At 41.1% G+C, this 22,898-nt stretch overlaps 2 protein-coding genes across 2 annotated transcripts in view; one reads left to right on the top strand and one right to left on the bottom strand.

Annotated features, from left to right (window-relative positions):
• Positions 1-438: 438 nt before the first annotated feature.
• On the top strand, positions 439-14,274 carry bfsp1 (beaded filament structural protein 1). The gene is made up of 8 exons (XM_082556530.1): positions 439-879; positions 1,767-1,827; positions 2,282-2,377; positions 4,045-4,137; positions 7,447-7,560; positions 8,763-8,983; positions 12,438-12,529; positions 12,742-14,274. The coding sequence occupies exons 1-8, from the start codon at positions 515-517 to the stop codon at positions 13,737-13,739; spliced, it is 2,040 nt and encodes a 679-aa protein (XP_082412656.1). The 5' UTR covers positions 439-514; the 3' UTR covers positions 13,740-14,274.
• Positions 14,275-15,455: 1,181 nt separating this feature from the next.
• Positions 15,456-22,898, bottom strand: part of pcsk2 (proprotein convertase subtilisin/kexin type 2) — a 29,963-nt gene continuing 22,520 nt past the window's right edge. Inside the window, exons 11-12 of the mRNA XM_082556329.1 lie at positions 21,894-22,121; positions 15,456-16,534 (exon numbers count right to left, since the gene is read on the bottom strand). Coding sequence (XP_082412455.1) covers positions 16,045-16,534; positions 21,894-22,121 — 718 coding nt within the window. The 3' untranslated portion in view covers positions 15,456-16,044. The remainder of the gene's footprint in view (positions 16,535-21,893; positions 22,122-22,898) is intronic.

Here is a 22,898-nt window from a genome sequence, read left to right as displayed (position 1 = left end):
AAAAACAGAATCAATACCAACTTGTAAATATAAACATAAGCAGAATGAGTATCAACAAGTAGCCACTTTCGGCAGGAATTGTTCTCCACACCTCCCACAAACTGCACTACATGAAATTTCCCCTGTGTCCTGTGGTGTGCCAATATCCACGCTGCCAGGGATCTAGAAAGCAGCTGACTAAGAACCAAAACAATGGTATGTGACATCCCAGTGCTTTCATGGGCTGGCCATTTGTGTTTTCTTTGTGGTTTTGCTTTGTCATCAACAGTATTGCTTTTCTACTTTCTGCCACAAAGGCAACAATAATCTCTGGAAGCCCCCAGGATCAAAGCATGCATGGCAACAGCCAGAGGGTGGTTTGGGGGGCTATTTCGCCATCAGCCACTACTGTGCAGCGCTCAGTCTAGCATGAGACAGCCAAGGGTGAGCAACCAAGTTTTCACACATTAAAGGTGCTAAGGTGGACCAAGCACTCCGGGAATACCACCAGCCCACGGGAGAGAAGCGTGCCATCATGTTTAAGACAAGCTACCGGCATGAGGTGCACAAGGAAAAGTATGAGCGCTCGGATATCTTTGAGGATGATGCTGAAGAATCTGCAGGTATCTCAGCCATCCAGGGCTGGGAGAGCCTCCAGGAGCTCAACAGCCGTTTTGCCCGGTACATCAACAGGGCAAGAGTCTTAGAGCAGCGCAATGCCGTGTTCCGCAAGCAGCTGGAGACACTGCAGCGAATGGAAGAGGCCAGCGGCTTGGAGGAAGCCTTCACAGAGCAGATTGAAGTCAACAGGCAGCGCATTCGAGAGCTGTTCTCCGACCATGCCAAGCTGCAGCGGGAGCTGAAGGATGCTTGCCGCATGCTGGATGAATATACCAACAAGTAAGAGAGTGGGTAGTGGCTGGTGTTTTATGTGCGTAAGGAGTCAAACTTCTTCCTCAGATATGGAGTAATGAGAAAAATGTCGTTACTATAGAAATGTCATTAAAATGCTAATGAACCCAATACTAAGATGATGATGACAATTGTTGCAAGAAGCGTGGCATTTTTAAAAAAAGCCTTCAAATGATCCTATTCTATAAGCAAGAATTGGAATACGGCAGTCAGGAACATTTGTTATAAATGGTTTAAATCATATGTGCTATACTGTGTCACTAGTAATTATAAAACACAATGTTAGACATTAAATTGTGATAATGCCGCAAACTGTATAAAGGAATCAGATTATATACTTTTATATACTTTTTTTCTTTTACCCATAACAAAAAAGCAACACAAGCAAATATCCATCCACCCATTTTCTAATGCTTATCCACTCCAGGGTCATAAGGAAAAGTCTCAAATGTTTGTGAAGTAAAGCCCGAAGTATATCCATGGCTCCAGTATACTATTAGGAAAACAAGGGGGAGGGAGAGAGCGAGATATTTCTTTTGTAAATAAGGTGAATCAGTTGATTAATTGGAACTGTCTAGAAAGGCCTTGTAATCATTTATCTGCAGGCAGTCTTGCTGCATTATTGATCAGTTAAGAATAACATTAACCAGCTTTGGTTGAATTAGCAGATAAAGGCAGGTGGATTTCAGCATGTATAATCGGGATTTTTTTACTATGACACATTACAAATACAACAGAGTTTGTTCAGCTATCCCTTCTCACTGTGAGCTTACCATGTCAGCAGGGCATTATATATAAATAATGTGGTGGTATATAGTGTAATCACTGCACTCTGGCTTTATATGAACACATAAATGAGTTCTTTTGTCATTCAGATACAGAAATGAATGTGATTATCAGGAGCAGCTTCGAGGCACACTGGAACAGTTAAACAAGGTAATATCTATAGTTAAAGCTATGTTTGTTTAAGCACCCCTACAAAAGGACATTTATGACTGCGTTTCAGTAAATGTGCACTGTTACTCTCTAACATTTAAGAGTGGAGCATGTGTAAGTAAAAATATAAAAACCTTCGCTGATGATATTTTGGAAGAATGAAAGTTTGCCTTTTTTCCAATGCATTCTTCTGTATTTTAAAAATTGACGAAAAGCAGAACCACAATGAAAAGATATTTCATCTGAAAAAAAAAATATCAGTATAAAGGATCAGATATAATTCATTTAGATTGAAAATACCAGAGCGCTACCACTATGACACTTTGTGGGACAGTAGAGAATTTTCTTCATTGTTATTTGAATGCAGTCTGCCACTGATGTTTTTGTTAAAGAAAAAAAAAAAACATTGTGGCACTCAATTATTTTTTCCTCTCTTGGGTCTCTTTACCTGCAGGAGGCTGACAGCGCTCTGCTGAGAAACCTGGAGTACCAGATCCAGTCTCAGTTTCTGCAGGATGACATCAGTTCCACCAGAGACAGACACAAGAAGGTCAGTACTCTAATGGGAAATGATCAAAGTTAACCTAAACCAAAAAAAGGAAATTACTTATTGAGCTTTGCTAACTACTAATCCTCTTAAGATCTTATTTAATCATACATGAAGTATTCTCAGCAAGAAGGCAGTAAGAGCTCACTGAGATCTGACTTCTATCCTGGCAGTGAATAGTATTAACAGCCATCATAGCGACATAGCAACGAAGCATGTTTGCCTAAGTCACCGAGATTACTATATTCTATTTCATATTTATCTCCTTTTTTATATACATGGCAATATCTTTTCTTGATTGAATACTATGATTGCTACTTGAAAGATTTACAGCGCACCAGATTCTCCTGAGGCTAAATGTAGTCTGCAAAAGCACTACTTTATTAAACATTACTAGAATAACATGGACTTTTTTCTGCATATTTACACGAGATTATCATTGCCTAACTCGTGTTTAGGGTTCATAATTAGCAATGCCAATACTTTAGTTGCTATCAGCAGATATTATACTGCTGAAAAAAAGAAAACATAGAAAAAAGGCAAAGTCATTGTTGTGCTTTGTGCATTAAGTTTCCTTCAAAACTAATTTGCAGTAACAAATTATGCAAATTTAAAGGGAAAATAAGCAAATGCTGTAATGACGTGGATTAGAGGTTTCTCTAAAAATGCTCTGCTTGTTTATGCCATGTGTCTTTAAAACATCGATTAAAATGGTTAAAACTCTATAAAACACAATTTTTTTTATCAACTACAAACAAAGAGCGCTCATATAATAACCCCCTTTCAGTGTTTAATTACGCTCTGGCATCTTGAAATTGTTTTTTGACAACATAAATAAACTCAAGAGAGTTTTTTTGGTCTCGATTTATTGCCTATTCCCCACTCAGTCCTGTTCCTTTTGACCAGGCAGCCCACCTCAGGCTGCAACTCTTTGTTGTGACTCAAATCCTTGAAATTATTGCCAGTGGATATATTATGATGTTCCTGGGGATTTGTGAATTTACTGTCGGTGATGTGAGCGCGGAAAGTATTGCTCAGAAAATGCTCATCATATGACTGCAAAGCACATAGAAAAAATAAAAATAGACCCTCTTTTGTGATGTAGCAATAGCTAGAAGGTCCAAAACAATGGGTGCAAAAACACTGAAACAAAACAAAACAGCATACTTTGCACAGAATTTCATGCCTAAGCATTTTCTCTCCTTTTTACTTTCACCCAGCGGCGTGTTTGGTAATGAATTAATACATGACTCTGCAATACTGAGATCATGAGCAGATCAATGGGCACTACTGTCAGTGTATTATGTCAGAAATAATAGAGTCCTCTCACATGAATATTGGGCTTGTGGTCTCGAGCTTTGAAGTATCCTTGTGGAAAGACTCTGAGCTCAGCCTATTACAAAAGGATTTGGACAGAAAGTCTCGGCCATGCTCGAAGTAAATGTTGTGCCATTTATAAATACATTTCAGCTAAATGAAAGCCTTTTATCAAATATTTCATTTTCAGCTGATTTTCAATAGATTGTGATAAAGAAAAGAGAAAGGTTTGTTAGCTGAAGATTTTAGTCTACAAAGTGGAAGAGTTACAGATTTATTATTTTTATTTTCATTCTACTTTTGCAGAGTTTTCTTACTAAAACTTTCCTTTTATATTGTCTTTCTCTCCATAGAACCTCGCAGAGATCCAAACCTATGTAAACATTTTAAAGCAAATCAACCAGACGCTCCCCCTTGTTCCCAATGTGTCAGTTGGCATCTCCGAGGTGAGGTCACTAATGCAGTCATTGTGTGTGTGTGTGTGAGTGTGCATGGCCCTCCCTGGGGGAGAAGATGGTGTTTGCATGTGTGCCAGCCCCGGCTACATGTCTGGGGTTGATGAGGTTACTGGCTTCTCTGTCCAATTGGTTGCCTGTGACTGCATCTGTTTTTGTATACGTGTGTGAGTGCATGTGCAGAAAGCACAGGAGAGAGACAGTCACAGTGCCATCCAGACACATTGACAGGCCTGCAGTATGAGAGTGTCAGGGCACATAATGAAGCAAATGCTGTGAAGAACGGCTGTGCATGCTAATTTTCTAGTAGCGGCGCCACAGTGACAAGCGTTTGTGTGGCAAATTGGAGATTTATTTATATAAACATTTCTCAGAGGCATGTTGACTCTAAATGCAGAAATTGTTTAATTGGTTGGATTAAGTCTCTGCGGGTACTAACAAAGAGCCACAACTCTTGGCTCTGCTGTGCTGAGCTGACATCCAGTGGAAAATAAAGTGTAAGCAAGTGGGCATGACTTGTGCATGTGTGGCAGTTCCAGATGTTTCCACAAAAGACAAAGGAGGACACTGATTGCTGATGAAAATGGAAACTGTGTGGCCTTTGGAATTGACAGACCACTTTGAACTGCTAGATATAATTTTGTTGCACATGTACAATGACAATAAAGGGGTGTTTTATTTTATTCTACACTCTAGTCTAGTCTATTATATTTAACTGGGTTGAAATGGGGGTATTCTTTCTTCTGAAAAAGATAAATGAGGTATTCTTTGGGGTATAGTCACCCTACAGGGAGGTTTCAAGAACATCAAATACATATATACTGCAGATTACTGAAACTACCAGTTTGCCCAGTAAGACTTTAATATGTCACATTGTATTTATGTTGTCTTTCATGTCATCTTGAGCTCTAGAACTCAAAGCATGTCTTTTCAGAGAAATATTTGCATGGCCATTTTTTGAGAAAATTGTGAGACATCACTTCTCCTCAACAAAACTTTAAATCAAATCAAATCAAATCACTTTTATTGTCACATCACATGTGCAGGCACACTGGCACAGCACATGCGAGTGAAATTCTTGTGTGCGAGCCCCACAAGCAACAGAGATGTGCAAACACAACAACACAAACGAGCAAAATACAAGAATGGCCAACCTGAAACTAATAAATATATGTACAATATATAATAGTGTATGCATTTCTGGATGTGTATACTAAATATTTTCCTGTGTGTGTGTGTGTGTGTGTGTGTGTATACACATTTTTACAAATTAAATAGTAAAAAAAAATAAAATAAATAATAATAATAATAATAATAAAATATATAAAATATACAGAGTTGAATATGTGCAAAACAAGTGGCATTTATATACAGTGTGGAGTGCATAATGTTGAAGTTCCAGTAGTGAAGCTGAGGTGTCTATGACGTGTTCAGCAGTCTGATGGCCTGATGGAAAAAGCTGTCTCTCAGTCTGCTGGTACGGGACTGGATGCTGCAGAACCTCCTTCCTGATGGAAGCAGTCTGAACAGTTTATGGCTGGGGTGACTGGAGTCCTTGATGATCCTCCCCGCTTTCCTCAGGCAGCGCTTCCTGTAGATGTCTTGGAGGGAGGGAAGCTCACCTCCAATTATCCGTTCAGAGCACCGCACTACTCGCTGGAGAGCTTTGCAGTTGTAGGCGGTGCTGTTGCCATACCAGGTGGTGATGCATCCAGTGAGGATGCTCTCAATGGCGCAGTGATAGAAGGTCCTGAGGATGCGGGGGCTCATGCCGAATCTTTTCAGTCTCCTGAGAAAGAAGAGGCGCTGCTGCGCCTTCTTCACTGTTTTGTTTGTGTGTACTGACCACGTAAGATCCTCAGCCAGATGTACTCCAAGGAACCGGAAGCTGCTCACTCTCTCCACAGCAGCGCCGTTGATGGTGATGGGGGTGTGTACTTCTCTGCACCTCCGGAAGTCCACTATCAACTCCTTTGTCTTTGCGACGTTGAGGGTGAGATGGTTGTCTTGACACCAGTGGGTCAGGGCGCTGACCTCCTCCCTGAGAACCCCAGTAGTTTTATTGCGGAGTCCGGTACCTTGTCCGATAGCCAGGTTTCTGTGAGGCAGATCACGCAGCAGTCCCGCATCTCTCGCTGGAATGAGATCCGTGCCCGAAGCTCGCACAGCTTGTTCTCCAGAGACTGCACATTAGCCAGTAATAAACTGGGTAACGGTGGTCTGTTAGTGCGCCGTCTCAGTCGAACCAGAACGCCAGATCTTCTCCCTCTGCGTCGGCGTTTGCGGCCTCCAGGGCCAGAGAACAAAGGCGTCTCAGGTGAGATGAATGGGGGGTCTGCAAACGGAGCGTCCGTGTTGCAAAACTTGAACTCCGGAAAGTTATAAGAAAGACCGTCTTTTATGTCTAGTAAGGTTTGTCGGTCGTACACAAGGAGACAAGTGCTGCTCGTGAAAAAATAAAGGAAAAGTAAAATTAATAATATTTATTGGTAGCAGTAATTAGTTTAAAGTACATGTGAAGTGTTTTGTATGTTTCTTGGTTTCTTTTTAGTTGTTTTGAATGGAAAAAATGAAATAAACGTATTTCTCTAAACCTTTAAGCTATATAATAACAATTAAGCTATTTCAGTCTTATAAATGGATGCCTTTTAAAGGACAGAGAAGCACACCAGCTTGTGACTTCAGTGATGCAGATGTGACTGTCTCTATCTTTCAGGCAAGATTAAAAAAAAACCCATTCTGGGCACATTGTGAGCCAAGCTGATCTCTGTATACTGTATTTGACTAACTGACCTGCCAGCTGTTTGAATGCCTTGCCATGAATGTAATGTGAGTAACTATGAACATTTATCAGATCCCAATTTATCTTTATTTCTACTTGCAGCCTTTAGTTTAAGATGACCTAAAAAGTGTAAATTTCAGAAACGTCCTCTTAGCTTAACCTTTTATTGACAGCAGAACAGCCGTACGTATTAGAGATTGTCAGAGTAGTACAGACTTTTACTGCAGTAGCTGATGATACGTTTCAAGTATGGATTGGAAAAAAATGTACAAATGTTAATAATGTCACTTTCAACGACAACAGCAGAAAAGCCAGTAAGTATTGAAAATTACAAACTGTTAGATCTAAAAGGAATGCATTTCAAATTAACATAAAAAGCCACAAAATTCATTGAAAATTCCTTACTTCGGGAAGAGAGACCTTACTGCTGGCTAAGTATGTGTGGTATTACCTTCATTTTGTAGAGACACACTGCATTTGTCTGCATGTCTTCACTGATTTGTGCTCCATGTGTGAAGGAGCAGGAGAAGCTGTTGGCCCAAAAAAAAGTACCAGTGCTACAGAGTCAGCTGGAGGAATACAAGAGTGCCCTCTGCCAGCTGCAGGCCCAGAAACAGCGACTACAGACTGAGGTGGGTCACCATGACAACAGGAGGTTTCGCCTTAATTACATCATGTTTTTTCTTTTTTCTTTTATTTCCTTTGCTCTTTTTTTTTTATTGCCAAGCTGATATTTATAGAAGCACACAAAAGGATTTCTCAAAGGAGCCAAGAGTGTTTTTATTAGAGGAAAACTATATTCCACAAAGACCAGTCCAAACTCCCAGTGGCTGCTGTAACTAAGCTCACTTTTAGAGTTAACTGATGATTCATTTGGTCTAATTCTGCAAACATTATTCAGTTGCAAAATACACATCTGAAAGACTACAATATCACACTGCTCATTATTTGATTTTTCTCAGACCAAAATTCCAAAATCAGAATTTATTCTGATATCTTTGCACATTTGAAAAGCTGCATTTTGTGTGCTTTTGTGCTGCGTATGTATTTCCTTGTCTAATTAATCAATCCTTTCCATTCTAATGCATAGAGTGGGCTGTTATACAATTTATTTACAATAGTTTGCATTTTTCAGTGTATATATATATCAATCCACTGTTCTATAAATTGTGTTTCAGTCTTTTTTTTTCTACACTTGGATCTGTAAGATATCCATATCAGTGGACATCCTTAGATATACATACAACTCTCGCTCTAAGTGCAAAATCCTGGACTGAGAAATAAGGATCCTTTAAAGCTATTCTAGTAAAATTCAAAAGTTGAAACACGAAGCTTGAAATGGAGGTTACAGGTTCCCTTTAAATAGGTTTTCACCTAACAGCGTCATTATGTCACAGCAAAAGATGCCGCAAATGTGCCAGTAGGTGTCAGCAACGGCCCTGCTATGGAAGATTAATAAGCTAAAAGGTAGAGTTTTGTCAAAGTAGTGTGTCCTTTCATGAAAGAGAAACACAGCAGTGCTTTATTTCAATAGCACAGATAACTCAAAAATAAATATATTGTCTGCACTGATTTCAAAGCACGTTCTTTCATCTGGCTGCGTTGCTTTTGATATAAAACCTCTGCTATATGCACAAATAACAATCTTCAGTCAGCTTTCGTTATGCACTTTACATACCTGTCTATTTGATCCTGCAGGTATAATAAAGATGCATACAGTGGCATTTAGTTCATTCTCAATATTTCTTAGACACATTGCATTACCGCTAATAACGTGAATTTCTCCTTGAAATCACCCTTGTCTATTCTTCTCTGCCTCTTTCTATTCTATCAGAGTACAATGTTGGAGCAAGCCATCAAAAACACCCAGGAGAGCTATGACGATGAGATCCAAATGTACAATGAGAAAATCGAATCTCTGCGGAAAGAGATTGAGGAAACTGAGAGGTCCTTGGAGAAGTACACCAACGAATGTCGCCACCTGGCAATGTATCAGACATCCCTTGAGAATGAGCTGGAGAGGTACAAGAGGATCATTGAGAATGAAGATAACAGGTAAGCTAACACCACTTTGCTTCTATTACACCTAAAGACACACTCGCACACACCTGAATGAGAACATTAGTTGCTCACTTCACTGAGTGATCACTAACAGGAATGTCACATACTGCTGGTGCCCAGTAAATCTGATACAGAGCAATAAATTCATTTAAACGAACAAATTATCACATGGCTAAAAAGGTTTAATCACACAGTCAGCGTGAGCATAGTCTTGCAGCAGCTAAAATAAATGTAATTTAAAAAAATAATAATAAATTTAAAAAATAAATTAATTTTCTGAGATCAGCATAGATTCAGGCAGTGCACACTTCTGTAAATATGATCTCTCTTAGGACCCTACAATAATAGAGAGAAACAATCAGAGAGCCCTCTATGAGAAAGCCTTTGGCAATGGAGCTGTTTTTATTAACAGGCTGAGAAGTGATGGGAAAAAGAAAAGAAAAAATAGAACACATTCAAAACAAGACAAATTTGATGTACCTCTTGCAAAACATCCTTTTAATTGTGTGTAAAAACTTCAAAATGTAAAACATTAATACTGTCATGGATAATTTGTAATTGGACAAGTATTTTTATGTATCACCTTTGTGGCTTTTTTGACACTTAAAGCCAAAACTGCCAGCATAACTTCCAGGGTCACTTTCTTGAAAGACCTTTGGTCACTTGGCCTAAGATAAGATAAGATAAGATAACTCTTTATTGTCATTGCACAGTCATACATAGTACAGTAGTACAATGAAATTGGAAAAACTGTCCTACGTCGGCACTACATATAACACAACACGACACGATATGACACATCACAACGTAACAAACAACACAACACAGTATATTAACTTAGTATAAAAAAGAAGAATAAGTGTATGTGTATTGCACACTGTTATTATTGCACATTAATTATTATTGCACCTTGTTATAAATATAAATATTATTGTTATCGTTTTAAACATTGTTACCTCCCCCTAAAAAGTCCAGGGAGGTATCCAGTCAGGTCAGCTATTTACATTGATCAGGGCTATTGCCCTGTTGTAAAAGCTGTCCTTGAGTCTATTTGTTCGGGACCTCAGCAGCCTGAACCTCCTGCCAGACGGCAGCAGCTTAAACACCCGGTGTCCTGGGTGTGTGCAGTCCCGTAGGATGCTGCGTGCCCTCTTGAGACAGCGAGTGCTGTACAGGTCCTTCAGGGAGGGAAGAGGATGTCCAATGATTTTTTGGGCCATGTTGATGACCCTCTGGAGTGCCTTTCTGTGTGCTGTGGTGCAGCTGGAGAACCACACACCGATGCAATATGTCAGCACACTTTCAATGGAGCAGCGGTAGAAGACGGTCAGCAGCTCCTTCTTCAGGTCCATTTTTCTGAGGATTCTCAGAAAGTGGAGACGCTGTTGGGCCTTCTTTAAGACCGCAGAGGTGTTAGAGCTCCATTGGAGGTCTGTGTCTATGTGCACACCCAGAAACTTGAAACTGGAGACCCTTTCCACGCACTCCCCGTTGATGCTGACAGGCTGCAGCTCGGACTTCCTCCTTCTGAAGTCAACTACCAGTTCTTTTGTTTTGGTGGTATTGAGGTCCAGGTTGTTGTCTGCACACCAATCTGACAGCCTCTGAACTTCAGCTCTGTATGCAGTCTCATCTCCCCCTGAGATGAGCCCCACCACAGTGGTATCATCTGCAAACTTGATGACTGTGTTGTCTGGGTGGGAACTAACACAGTCATGTGTGTACAGAGTGTACAGTAGGGGACTCAGTACACAGCCTTGTGGAGAGCCGGTGTTGAGGCTGAGGGCTGAGGAAAGATGAGGCCCCACTCTAACTCTCTGTACACGGTCTGAGAGGAAGTCTCTGATCCAGCGGCAGGTGGTGGAAGGAAGTCCAATTTCCAGCAGTTTATCTATTAGTCTGTCCGGGAGTATCGTATTGAAAGCAGAGCTCAAGTCAACAAAGAGCAGCCTGGCGTAACGGCCCTGCACTTCCAGGTGAGAGATGGTGGTGTGGAGCGTTGTAGCAATGGCATCTTCAGTTGATCTGTTAGCTCTGTATGCAAACTGGAGCGGGTCGAGTGTGGGTGGCAGGCAGGACATGATGTGACGTCGGACCAGTTTCTCAAAGCACTTCATTATAACAGGTGTTAGAGCAACTGGTCGGTAGTCGTTGAGGCTGCTAATGTTAGTACGCTTTGGCAGTGGGACAATTGTGGCTGACTTTAGGCACGGCGGGATGCAGGACTGGGACAGTGAAGTGTTGAAGATCTTAGTGAAGACCCCAGCCAGCTGGTCTGCACACTCTTTTAGGACCTTTGCGGTTACCCCATCTGGTCCGGTGGCCTTCCTGGGGTTCACTGCCCTCAGTGTGCGCCTCACCTCATATTCCTGCACTATGAGGCTTGGGCTGCTGCTGTCCGATGTTTTTGCTGCTGCTGCCTCTGGTCCCTTCACCTCAAAGCATGCGAAGAAGTGGTTCAGCTCCTCTGCAAGCTCCGCGTTACCCTCAGTCAACGTGGTATTGCCAGGTTTGTAGTTGGTTAAGTGCTGAACTCCCTGCCATACCTGTCGTGAGTTGTTGGTGGTGAAGTGGTCTTCGATCCTTCTCTTGTACGCTGCCTTGGCCTCTCTGATGCCTCTTTTCAACTGAGATCTGGCTGCACTGTACTGCATACCATCACCGGATCTAAAAGCGGCGTCACGTTGCTTCAGCAGGACCTGGACCTCTTTAGTCATCCAGGGTTTCTGGTTGGAATACACCCGGAGACGTTTGTCCACAGTGACACTGTTGACACAGAAGTTAATATATGAGAGCACTGATGTTGTGTGCTCTTCAAGGTCCCGATGTTCGAACACGCTCCAGTCCGTGTTTTCAAAACAGTCCTGCAGCTGATGTGATGCACCTTCTGGCCAGGTTTTCACAGTTTTTGTGACTGGGGGGGCTCTTCTCCTAATGGGAGTGTATGCAGGGATCAACAGCATGGACATGTGGTCTGACAAACCTAGATGTGGTAGAGGGGTTGCTCTGTAGCCTTTTTGGATGTTGCTGTAGGCTTTATCCAATGTGTTTTTCCCCCTCGTTGCACATTTAATATGCTGTTCAAATCTGGGGAATACTGACCTTAAATCAGCATGGTTGAAGTCCCCAGCTATAATGTGCACTGCGTTTGGATGGGAGTTCTGCTGGTTGCTAAGGCGTCGAAGGAGGTTAGATTTGCTCCTTGTGACACTCAGTAGGTTTATTTTCTCTGCACAATCCACCAACAGATGGCACCGTGTGACAACAAATGTGTCCTTCCTTACCAGCTCAAGGCTTTTTGTTTTCATGTAAGATTGCCTATATTTAGGTCATTTTATGTGTTATGTGTTATTTCATACTTTGAATCATATGAATGATCAGGTTCCTCTGCACAGGAAAACTGTTCAGAACATCACTGTGTAACAATTTACTGCTCCCTTTCCTGTAGGTTGAATTCAGCAATAATTGGCACTCCCATTACCCTGCTTACCCCTAATTACCGCTACACTCCCAGATCTACTGCATCAAGCAGAGGGAGAGGTAAGATCACCAAGAACACAAAACAGATAACAGCTAGTTTCAGTCGCAGTCGTTATAGTTGAGACACCAACATGTGTCCTTAAAGATTATGTCTAACAAAAGCAATGTCCTTATAATATTTAGAATGTACAAAGATTTAATAGTGCTGGTGTATACATTTTTTAAATTTTATTTATTTATATCTAGTTGACCTAAACCTCATTTGCGTCTAGATATCACACAGGCTATTCAGGAGATCACCAGTATCAAGCCACGACAGAAGATAATGGTTAAGAAGGGCCTGAAGAAGAAGGATCTGACCCCAAAAGATGTGATGGATAGTGGCCAGGAGGAAGAAAACAGAGCCAGTGGAGAGGGTCCAAATGAAGAAACGAAGGGGGTCAAGTCTGAGGAGGTGCAAGAGGAGGGGGTGAAGAGAGAAGAGCAGAGACCTGCTTTCGGTGGAGTGTCTCCACAGGATGTTCCAGATGGAGCTCAGATTAGCAAAGCCTTTGACACTCTCTGTAACATTGTCAGAGAAAGAATGAGGAAATACAAGAAGCCTGAACCAATCGCTGATTTCTACACCAAGGGTCGTTATGTGCTTGTCACCGGTGACGGAAGCTACCTAGATCCCTGCTTCTACACCTCCACACCATCAGCTGGCCACATCTTTGTTACTATCAGAGATGGAATGATGGCTCCCTATGAACCTTATGGGCGTGACACACCATCCCCTCCACCTCCTCAACCCATGATAGATCCTAGGCCTCTCAGTCCAACCGTGCCCACCTCTGGAGGAGAAGGAAAGGAGGATAAAAAGGGTGGAATACAAAAGGATAATGGAGAAAAAGGTAAAAACAACAATAGAGAGCCTCAACCTCACTCAAAGGAGCCAAGACCAGTATCTCCACCCTCTGGCCCAAGCTCTGGCCCCAAAGATCCCACCCCAGGTGCTAAACATCCCAAGAAAACTAGGGATGACAACGGCCCAAGCGGGCCCACTCCAAAGCCTGCACCTCGTGGTGCCAGCACCAGCTCCAGTTCAAGTTCCAGCACTAGCACCAGCACCAGCTCGACTAGCTTTACTCCAGATGCCATGACTTACGAGAAGGTGGAGGTTGTGGAGTCTGTGGAAAAGTTCTCCAATGGCCGCAAGATGAAAGGTTATGAGGAAACTTCCGTGGTGGTGGAGACCATGATTGAGAAGTCCAGCAAGAAGAAACACTGAAACCATGTCACCTGACATAAAGGGTCAGAAAACCAGGACCCTACATGAGACAGGTTCTCTAGCTGGAAGATAATATTGATACACTCGGACTTCATAACCACCACTGTTTCTAAAACTACTGTTTTAACTCTAATGTTCTTGTCTCTTAGGGAGACCATCCACACATAAAGAGCAACTAGACATTCCTGCTTTGATAAACATTGCTCTTCCATTTGCTTGCAGTCTCTGGTCTTGCGTCCAGAATATGTTTTGCTGGTTCCATAAGTACTGCTGTTGTTGTTCGAGATATTCACCCATACTCATGCTGAGTCCTTTACTGTCTGAAAACTTGGAACAATGAAAAAAACAAAGCGCCACCTATAAAAAGAGAGAAAAAACACAAAAAACTGAAAACAAAAAGCTGGGCCACCCTTTTTGAACTATGTCTTAGAACTCTGACCTTCCCCTTTTTAGCTCAATTGTTCAATTGGATGCCACTGCCTGCCCTCAGCACAATTTTGCTGTGTATTAATTTGCTTTGATATATTTAATAATAAAAAAGACCCAAACATCAATTGATACATTGTTGTGTTTGCCTTCACATAACCAACATGTAGCAAGCACCTTATACGTTCTATTAATATATGATAAAAGTCTTTTTTACTGGACATTGTAGGTGCCTTTGAACATTTACAAATGGCTTAGAAGGTCTCACTGCAAAGGCTGCAGCAAAAAGAATAATAGGATTTTTTTAATGTGACCTTACCTTGTTCATAATGTAAGACAATTGTAGGAGACAAATATGATACAGAGTATGTAAAACACTTCAGAGAAGATTTCTAAGACGTATTTGAACAGATTAGTCTGAAATCTCACTTTATAAAAATGTATATATTACTTGGATTACTGCTATTAATTGTGCTAACTTATTTGAGTAAGATTGAATAATGGCTGAGATAATTAAAAGTCTCCATGCTAGTAATGGTCTTTTTCCACATTCTCTCCTCATACATGAACACTGATTTAAATTTCTGCCCAACAGAGGAAGTGGAAGTAAGCTGTAAAAGCAATTTACTGACATTAGATTTTAAGAGCAACAATTGCTTACTTACATACCGAACTGCACACTGAAATTAGCACAGGCATTAGCATTCATTTTGGATTATGAGGCAGCCTGATGAATGCATATCTGATATTCACATTGCTTTTAGTTCGGGTTGCATCTGGGTAGCTAGTTCAGACAATTGCTAACTTTCTGCTCTTTGCTGCTGCTCGTTTTTCATCCTGAAAGAGTTTGTTTTGTAGGAAAGTAAGTGTTTTAGCTCTCTTTAGACGATCCTTATTTACATCCTAAAACATATGTCCAGAAAACACTTTATTTACTGAGTGAAGCCTCTTTGTTTTAAATATTTACAGTCAATAGGCTGTAAATAATTTATATGACAGTGATTTATTGGTGCTACATTTTGCTTCTATAAATAAAGGAAGTGTCTATAGTACCTAGGCAAGGAGCCTTTTAGGGGGGTTATTCTGTTTATTGAACAGCACAATACAGAATGAAAGAAGCCTGGGAAAGATTAGACGATTTCACTTGTTGATGTGTTTTACAGTAGGGTGACTGCTATCCCACGGTGATCCTGCCTGTGCTCCAGTTTTAGTGGAGCACAGGCAGCATCATGTAACCGAGAATGGCTGGTTTTCTACATGCATTCACTGTATTTCAAATCACTCAAGTGCTTTAATAAACAGCTGAATAGATTTATTATAGTCCATCAAAGATTATGAAATATGAACTGATGACTATAGGCTGCAAAATGAATTACACATTCTTTCCATGTTTATATAAACAGTGCATGTCACAAAAATATAAACAGAAAGAAATAGCACTGCTCTGTTTGCAAGATATTAAACTTTAAGTAGAATGGCACAGAAAATCATTTACAGTCACAAACTGTACAACATTTGGCAGAAGAGAGGTGTAGGGCAGTTAAAGCAAGAGCATGAAAGAGTGGCTTGTGTTTGCTTTATGTACAGTTCTGTAGAGTGTAAAAACCCAAGTGATATAGTTTGTTTTCTCTCTATAGAATAGATTATTGAAGGTTACACTTTTATCATGACTGGATTACAAGAAACATTCATCGAAGGGGCTAATTTTAACATCTGATAACAAAAATCAGAGACAGGAGAGGAACGGAGGTAGACCAAAGGGAGGATAACAAGGGACTTAGGAGAACTTAAGAGATGCAGTGAAATTTTAGAGAAGGACAGAGCGAGACTGCAGAAGGAAGATAGGTGATAGGTGAGCTGGCAACATGCAGATGGGATTCTAGTTGTTTTTACTGAGCAAACTCTTCAGACTTCTCTCTACAGCCTCATCCAGCTCCTCCTCCAGCTCCTCCTTTTTGGACATGGCCAGTTTGGACTGATAATCACGTACTATCTGGTCTATATAAGGGGCACTTTGTGTTCCGTGCAGCATGAGAGTCCACTCCTTCAGGACCCCTCGCTGTGGCTCGTCACCCTGAAAGCCCACCTCAAGGACCCAGGTCCCACGGGGGTCCTCTCCCCAGGTATGCGTGGTCATGAAGGGCCACTTGTCAAAGCCCACCTTGGAGTCATCATCACGGGGCCTTCGGCTCAACAGTATGGATTTTGTGCCCATTGGTGAGGTCATGTTGATGTTGAGGTCACCACGGCGGCTGGCATTGACAGTGACTACAGTCTGAACATGCTCCAGGTAGCGGACAAAGTTGTCCTTTCCCTGACAGGCTTCAGTGGTTATGGCCAGCACCAGCTTGTTACCAGACTGGATTTTACTGGGGAAGAAGAATCAGATTGGAGAAATGAAAACTACATGTTAGAGAAACATAGCAAAGTAACATAACAGCTATGAAAGAGAATGATGAAACAAGACCATGTAGTATGTGTAGTAAGTATTATATGGCCCTGGACAATGGCACTGGGAATCCCTGAATGTAATCGTGAGAGAACAGGTGAAAGAACCGTTACCTTTTACCTGCTCTTATTTTAATGTTCCAGTAAATACAGCACCTGACCTATTTTTTCAATAGAACCAGCCAACCCTGGCAAAAAAAGGAAGCGCCTTTTTTTCTTGTTCCCTCATTGCACAAAAGCATTCATGACTGTCATGTCTGATTAATTTACTCTGTACTTTTTTTGTTGCAGTGAGAATAATATGCTCTTTGGTCAACACTAAAAGACCACATACATGATATTCTAGGAGTAACCAGTTTGCAATGAGTCTAAAGCTTGTTTTCCAAAATTTAGAGCACAGATGTCATAATTTCTTCTTACTCAGTAATTTCACAGGTGTTCCCTATTTGCTAAATTGACTGGTAGTTGCATAGCACCTTTTTACTACAAGTCTCACACAGTGCTTTTATTCTAATAGACGTCTATTATTGCATATGATCAAAATTTCTACTGATTTCTAGGCTCATCATGAGATTTGCTGTTTGCTATGATAGCTGGTTTCTCAAGTGTTGTCGCTTTTTGGTTGGTAAGACATACTTTTATAATTCCCTGGGTGATGGGAAGAAAGAGTGGGAACACAGCAGGGTAGGGGTGGTGGCCAAAGGCTGTGAAGAGGCTTAATAACATTATTAGAGGCTAAGGCCACATCACAGCAGTGGGAAATGGGCCTGGTTTAGGGGGTGAAGAGAGGGAAGCAGAGAAGAAACACAGAAACTGAGAGAGAGAGACGCATGGAACAGCATTCAGTTTGAAAAATGATTAATAGGGCGCTATGCAGAGCACAGCGAGGTGAGTGCAGTGGTGAGCTGATTAAGTAAATTGCTATTCCCAGAAAAACAGAACAGCTCGTAGCGCAGTACTGCACAACAAGTTACACCCTGTGATAAGAAATTTGACATAGCCAAATATAAGAGCTTTGTTTTTTCTCCATCAACATTAGAAGTGTTATATGTAAAAAGCCCATACTGTAAAGAAGAAACACTTCTTTAAAAACATGTAGTTAATGTCTGGATGTACTACAACAGCTTTTCTTGGCATCTTCATTTTTAAAAGCATTATTCTTGGGGAGTTAACTCGTGATTTATTTTTTTATTACAGCGTGTGCATATGAACCTAAAAAGGGGATCTTGTATGCAGCAGCTGCATTGTGCCTATCAGTTAACATGCAAGAATAATTACAGCAGTCGGCCGTGGAGCAGGGACAGAGATGCCTCTGAAGGGCAGGACCAGTGGAGATTAAAAACAAACCTGCCACACAGCGTGGCACTGTGTGCCAGCTCCACTGATAATGAGAAGTTCTCCTCCAGCAAAGTAAGCTGCAGCGAGCCCGAGCAGCTATCAGATCAGTGCTGAGAGTGTGTTTGCTAGAATGGCGATGTTAGTGTTTATTGCTTTTCTCCGCTGATACAATATCATCAGAGGTGGGCTTGTTGTAATTATAGCTCTACCACAATAGAGGCAGCAAAAACCCTGCAGTGCTGCTTTGGAAACAGTGAACTGATGAAAAATATGGCACAGCCAGTATAGCTTTCAATACACCACTCAAAAGAAGAGAGAGGTTTCTTTTGGAGCTTCTTACCTATGAACATCACCCGCTACTCATTTTTCCCTGAGATATGAAAACCTTTTTCATCTCTGTGTAAAAAATAGGTTATTTTTTGTTTGGGGGTTTTGTTTTGTTTTTTGCACTGGAAGCTTAAATATCCAGATAATAATGGCAGTGTAAAGTCACCAGCACTCTGTATAAGAGAGCAGGTTCTTTCCACCATTTGCATGTGGTCTCTCCAGGGATGCAATAAAAGCTGTACCATGCTCTTTTTTTTTATCTGTCACTGAACTCAGGGGAGGGACACACAGACACACAGACACACACAAGCACACAAAGGAACATTTTCACACCATGTTGTCGTGACTGAATCGTCTGTGAAGCTCTGATTAGAGACCGAAATAAGGTACTGTGGGTGTTGATGGTGGAAGAAAATACAAAGACGGACTGCATTCACTCAGCTTTTTATCTTCACCCACACACTGACACTTTCACAATACATGTTAAAGCATTACTTTAGGTCACACACATCTACACAAATGTACACCTCCGCCAGGATTGATGGCATTTCCAGGGAACTCCAAGCCTACTTGTGTTGCTCTAATTAGAGCAAATAAGAGGGATGGAGGAAACCACCAGGCATCGCACACTTAAGCTCAAAGCCTTACGATATGACAGATGAATGGATACCAGAACCCTTGTGACTGGTGCAGTGGTGGGGACAGGGGAATCAGAGGAAGGAATTAAGACAGAGATGGAGATTGGAAGCACAGTGAAGTGAAAGCAAGGCTGTAGATGGACAAAATACAGGGAAAGGTAATGTACTAATGTAGTGAGGATAAGACGAGAGGGAGGATGCATTAACTACAGCTGCATCTGTGAAATATGAGGGCAGAGACTGAAGCTGCCAGAGCTCGAACTGATGTAGTTAACATTATTTCATGTGAGAAATGCATCATGCTTAGAATGATATAGTCATTTTAAAGGAATCCCATCCAAAAAACTATATTGCCTCCTTCCCGCCAACTCCTGATGTAGCCACAACTTGATTACGCACTCAGACATATGACTCATAAAGGTTACTTGTAACAGGCATGCAGTTTTAAGCATGTTACATATTCCCTTCTGTGCTTTAGTAATTCTGTTGCTAAAGATGCTCCCCAGACATTTTGTAGACATAGATTTCTTGTGAGTGCACACTGGGAAACAACAATAGTAATGGTAACATTAGCAAATTAAAGGAAAACCAACAAAATTTTAAAGGTCTCGTGGAATCTCCTGGAGACAAGGACCAAAGCAGTTGTTTTAATGGTGGTGGAGTAGAACGTTACCTTAGACATCAGGTTAAAATCTCGCTTAGGTTGTGATATAGTTCACTGTGTACTTCATATTATTGCCATACTCAAACATTCAGTGACTGCTTGTATCCTATGGTTTGGAGTATTGACATCCTGGAAGAGACCACTCCCAGCAGAACAGAGGTGTTCCATCATAGGATAAATATAATTATCATCCATAGCAACTTTGTATTGATTTGTAGGAAAGCTTCGCACATATGACACATCTGGACCCAAACCATGCCAGCAGTTCCCCTACCCCTCACCCTCACGGCTTTAGAGAACCACCATATCACCTTTCTCCGTAGGCGATTGCAGGCTTTTCCTTTATTTTGTCCCCTATCTGTAGTTGTATTGACACAAAATCCTTCTGGTAAGTGCTAGAGATGGACCGATCCGATATTACGTATCGGTATCGGTCCGATACTGACCTAAATTACTGGATCGGATATCGGAGAAAAATAAAAAATGTAATCCGATCCATTAAATATCACGAAAGCACCTCACAAAACTTGCAACACGCCGTAACTCACCTCAGAACGTTAGCAGTCGGAGCAGTATGCGTCACGTGATAGAGCGGCTGTGGCATGCGGGACCTGTGGTCTGGATAGCATTTGGAGCTTTGCTAGCAACCTGGCATTTCATCTCCGACAAAGTTATCCCCGAGAGAAGTAAAGCAAGTGTGTAAGTCCATCTCTGAATGTTTGTAAAGCATTCCCACATTAAGCTTAACGAGCGACTGCCTCTCGCTCTCCGGCTGCTACTTCAATCGTGAAACTGCTTAAATGATCAGCTGATCGGCTTTTCTGTCGCGAGTCCGTGTCTCTAGTTTGTTTTTGGTCCACTTTGCACCAGAAAGAGGAAACCAGCGGCTGAACAACAGCAGCACGTTTAAGCTTGATAAGCTGTTGTTACAATTTATTTAATCTTACTTTCTACACCAGGATCTTTTTCTACGTAGCTGACGGCTGGTAACTGTGCAGGGGCGGATCTAGCAAAGTTTAGCCAGGGGGGCCGATAGGGCATTAACTGGGAAAAGGGGGCACAAAGACATACTTTTCTTTCTTATTCTCATTTAAAATGTCTAGCTTTTAATGAATAATTATCTGACACCCAAAGTTTTAATTTGATGTAAAATGAATAGAAGTCAATTACTGTATATAGTGACTATTAAGTCTAATATATATACCCTAGTAAGCTATAGTACTTTTTACTTTGGGAAGGTACCATCTGTGCAGTCTGCAATTTTGTTGAAGAAAGATGTTGAATCTATTTAATATTTCTTGAAAAAGAATTGATTTCTGTGCATTTTTTTTTCACACTGCATCAAATTAAGGTTGATTACGTCGATTAAGCATCATGAGGTGGAGCGTGAGGGGTGGTTCCCTATTTTTTATTTATTTATTTTTGTTGTTGCTGGGAGTTGGAACCCTATTAGTTAGGTTGCTTAATATTTACGCTAAGTACTCTTTAAAATACCAGAATAGGGAGGATGGTGTAGGTCTAAGTTTATTAGATTGATCAGTATTGCTGAACTATGAAATATTTTTTTTGTATACAGGTATAACAGAATAGCTTTAGTGTAGTTGTTGTTTTAAACTTGAGTATGAACTTGCAGACTTGCAAAATGCAGCAAGATATTTTAAAAAACAGTTTTGTTGATTAAAAAACACTATATCGGATTCATATCGGTATCGGCAGATATCCAAATTTATGATATCGGTATCGGTATCGGACATAAAAAAGTGGTATCGTGCCATCTCTAGTAAGTGCAGACTTCATGATGTGCACTCAGTCACTTCCCTTTAACAGATAAATTAGTCATCTGGTAAACTGAGCACATACGTTATTCTTCGCGATGAAGGTCAAACATCCCAGGGAAGTAAAATTAGCAAAACTGTCACTATCAATCAAAACAAGACAACACTAGACAAAATGCTCAAATCTATATGACCACTTTAGATGTTTAATTTAAGATGAAATTTAGAAATGTAATTCCTCCTCTACCAGGGTATTCAATGTTGATCTTTTAGAGGTTCAAGACCAGCAGAGACTGATGACCCAATCCAAACATTACAGCATCATGAAGTAGACACTCCCTTTGCAATGTTTTATTGAATTGGGCCATACTGGGATTACCCAGTAATTATTTGAGTGTGTCTTTTGCACTCAGCAGGGTTTCACTTTTAAACTTTTGGGTAAAAAAGCAGTTTGAGATCGTGGACTATACAGCGTACATATGTAATATGCAGCATTTGGGGCACAAGAAAATGCAGAATAAGTAGAAATGTGACTCACTGGACTTCCTGAATGGATCCAGCTACACAATGAAAACGCTCAGGCACAGTTTTCCATTCCTTTGCCATTTTCACCATGCCACCAGCATCCAGCACGCCATAGCCGAAAAGGTGATTGAACTCGAGTCCCACGCCATTCCTTCGCCACTGGTGAACTTCGTCATGGAGCTGGTTTCTCTTAGAAGTTAGGACTGACAGGTGCTGCATGTCTCTCCATGTCAGGTTAGGGCTGTGGATTGACAGTCATGAGTGCACATATAGGCAAGGGGGGAAAAAAAGAGTGACAGAGAAGAGACAGCATTGTAGGTTAGCTGTGGTAGGGCTAACTAGAAAAACACGGAAAGCTTAGTTACAAGTAGTAAAAGCAAAAGAAAACAAATGTTACATTTGTAAACATTTCTGATTCGTGGGTTTGCTAAAATTAATTCAATTATCTAAAACATCATAGAGTCTATGCTTGGAGGCAGAAGGTTGCTTTTGTCTGTGTCTCCCTCCATTATATTGGCTGTGTGTAGTGACAGCTTTGTTCTGGCTGACTCACTGACTCCTGCTGCTGCACGATTCAAGTGTGTTTGGGCAGTAAAAAGGCTCGTGGGTTATTTGCTGCCGGACAGGGTGAGCATCCGCTCCTCCCAACAGCAACATCATTATTGTGTGTGCAAAGCAAACACCATTTCTTTACTCAACTTCACTATCTGGTGTTAGTTAAAGGCAAGAGAATCTTGTCACCCTTTAACGTGAGAAATGAAGCATCTGAGAAAAGGAAACGTCTCCCCTCGAGGATTATAGAAGCTGTAATTCTCCAGGTTTCATAATAATGTGTGGGTGGGTTTGCTTAAGTGTAAATGTTTTCAATTACTTTCTGATCCACAAGGATCCTTTTCTTTAGAACTAATGAAACTCATAAAGTGAATTCTATCTTGTAATGGAGTGTAAATGGCATGATTGACAGATTTAGTATGACACATCAAGAATGGAATCCATAGATTGCAAAGATTAGCCTCCA

This window comes from Aulonocara stuartgranti (assembly GCF_965226115.1).
Source record: "Aulonocara stuartgranti genome assembly, chromosome: 13".
NCBI classification, from domain to species: domain Eukaryota; kingdom Metazoa; phylum Chordata; class Actinopteri; order Cichliformes; family Cichlidae; genus Aulonocara; species Aulonocara stuartgranti.
The sequence above is the reverse complement of the archived record's forward strand: the minus strand, read 5'-3'. Positions and strand labels throughout refer to the sequence as shown.

What these genes read in the sequence shown, in the direction of transcription:
- bfsp1 (XM_082556530.1), top strand. Translation starts at nt 515, where the DNA reads ATGTTTAAGACAAGCTACCGGCATGAGGTGCACAAGGAAAAGTATGAG. An exon ending in CACTGGAACAGTTAAACAAG is followed by an intron (nt 1,828 to 2,281) that starts GTAATATCTATA and finishes CTTTACCTGCAG; the next exon opens with GAGGCTGACAGCGCTCTGCT. An exon ending in CCAGAGACAGACACAAGAAG is followed by an intron (nt 2,378 to 4,044) that starts GTCAGTACTCTA and finishes TTCTCTCCATAG; the next exon opens with AACCTCGCAGAGATCCAAAC.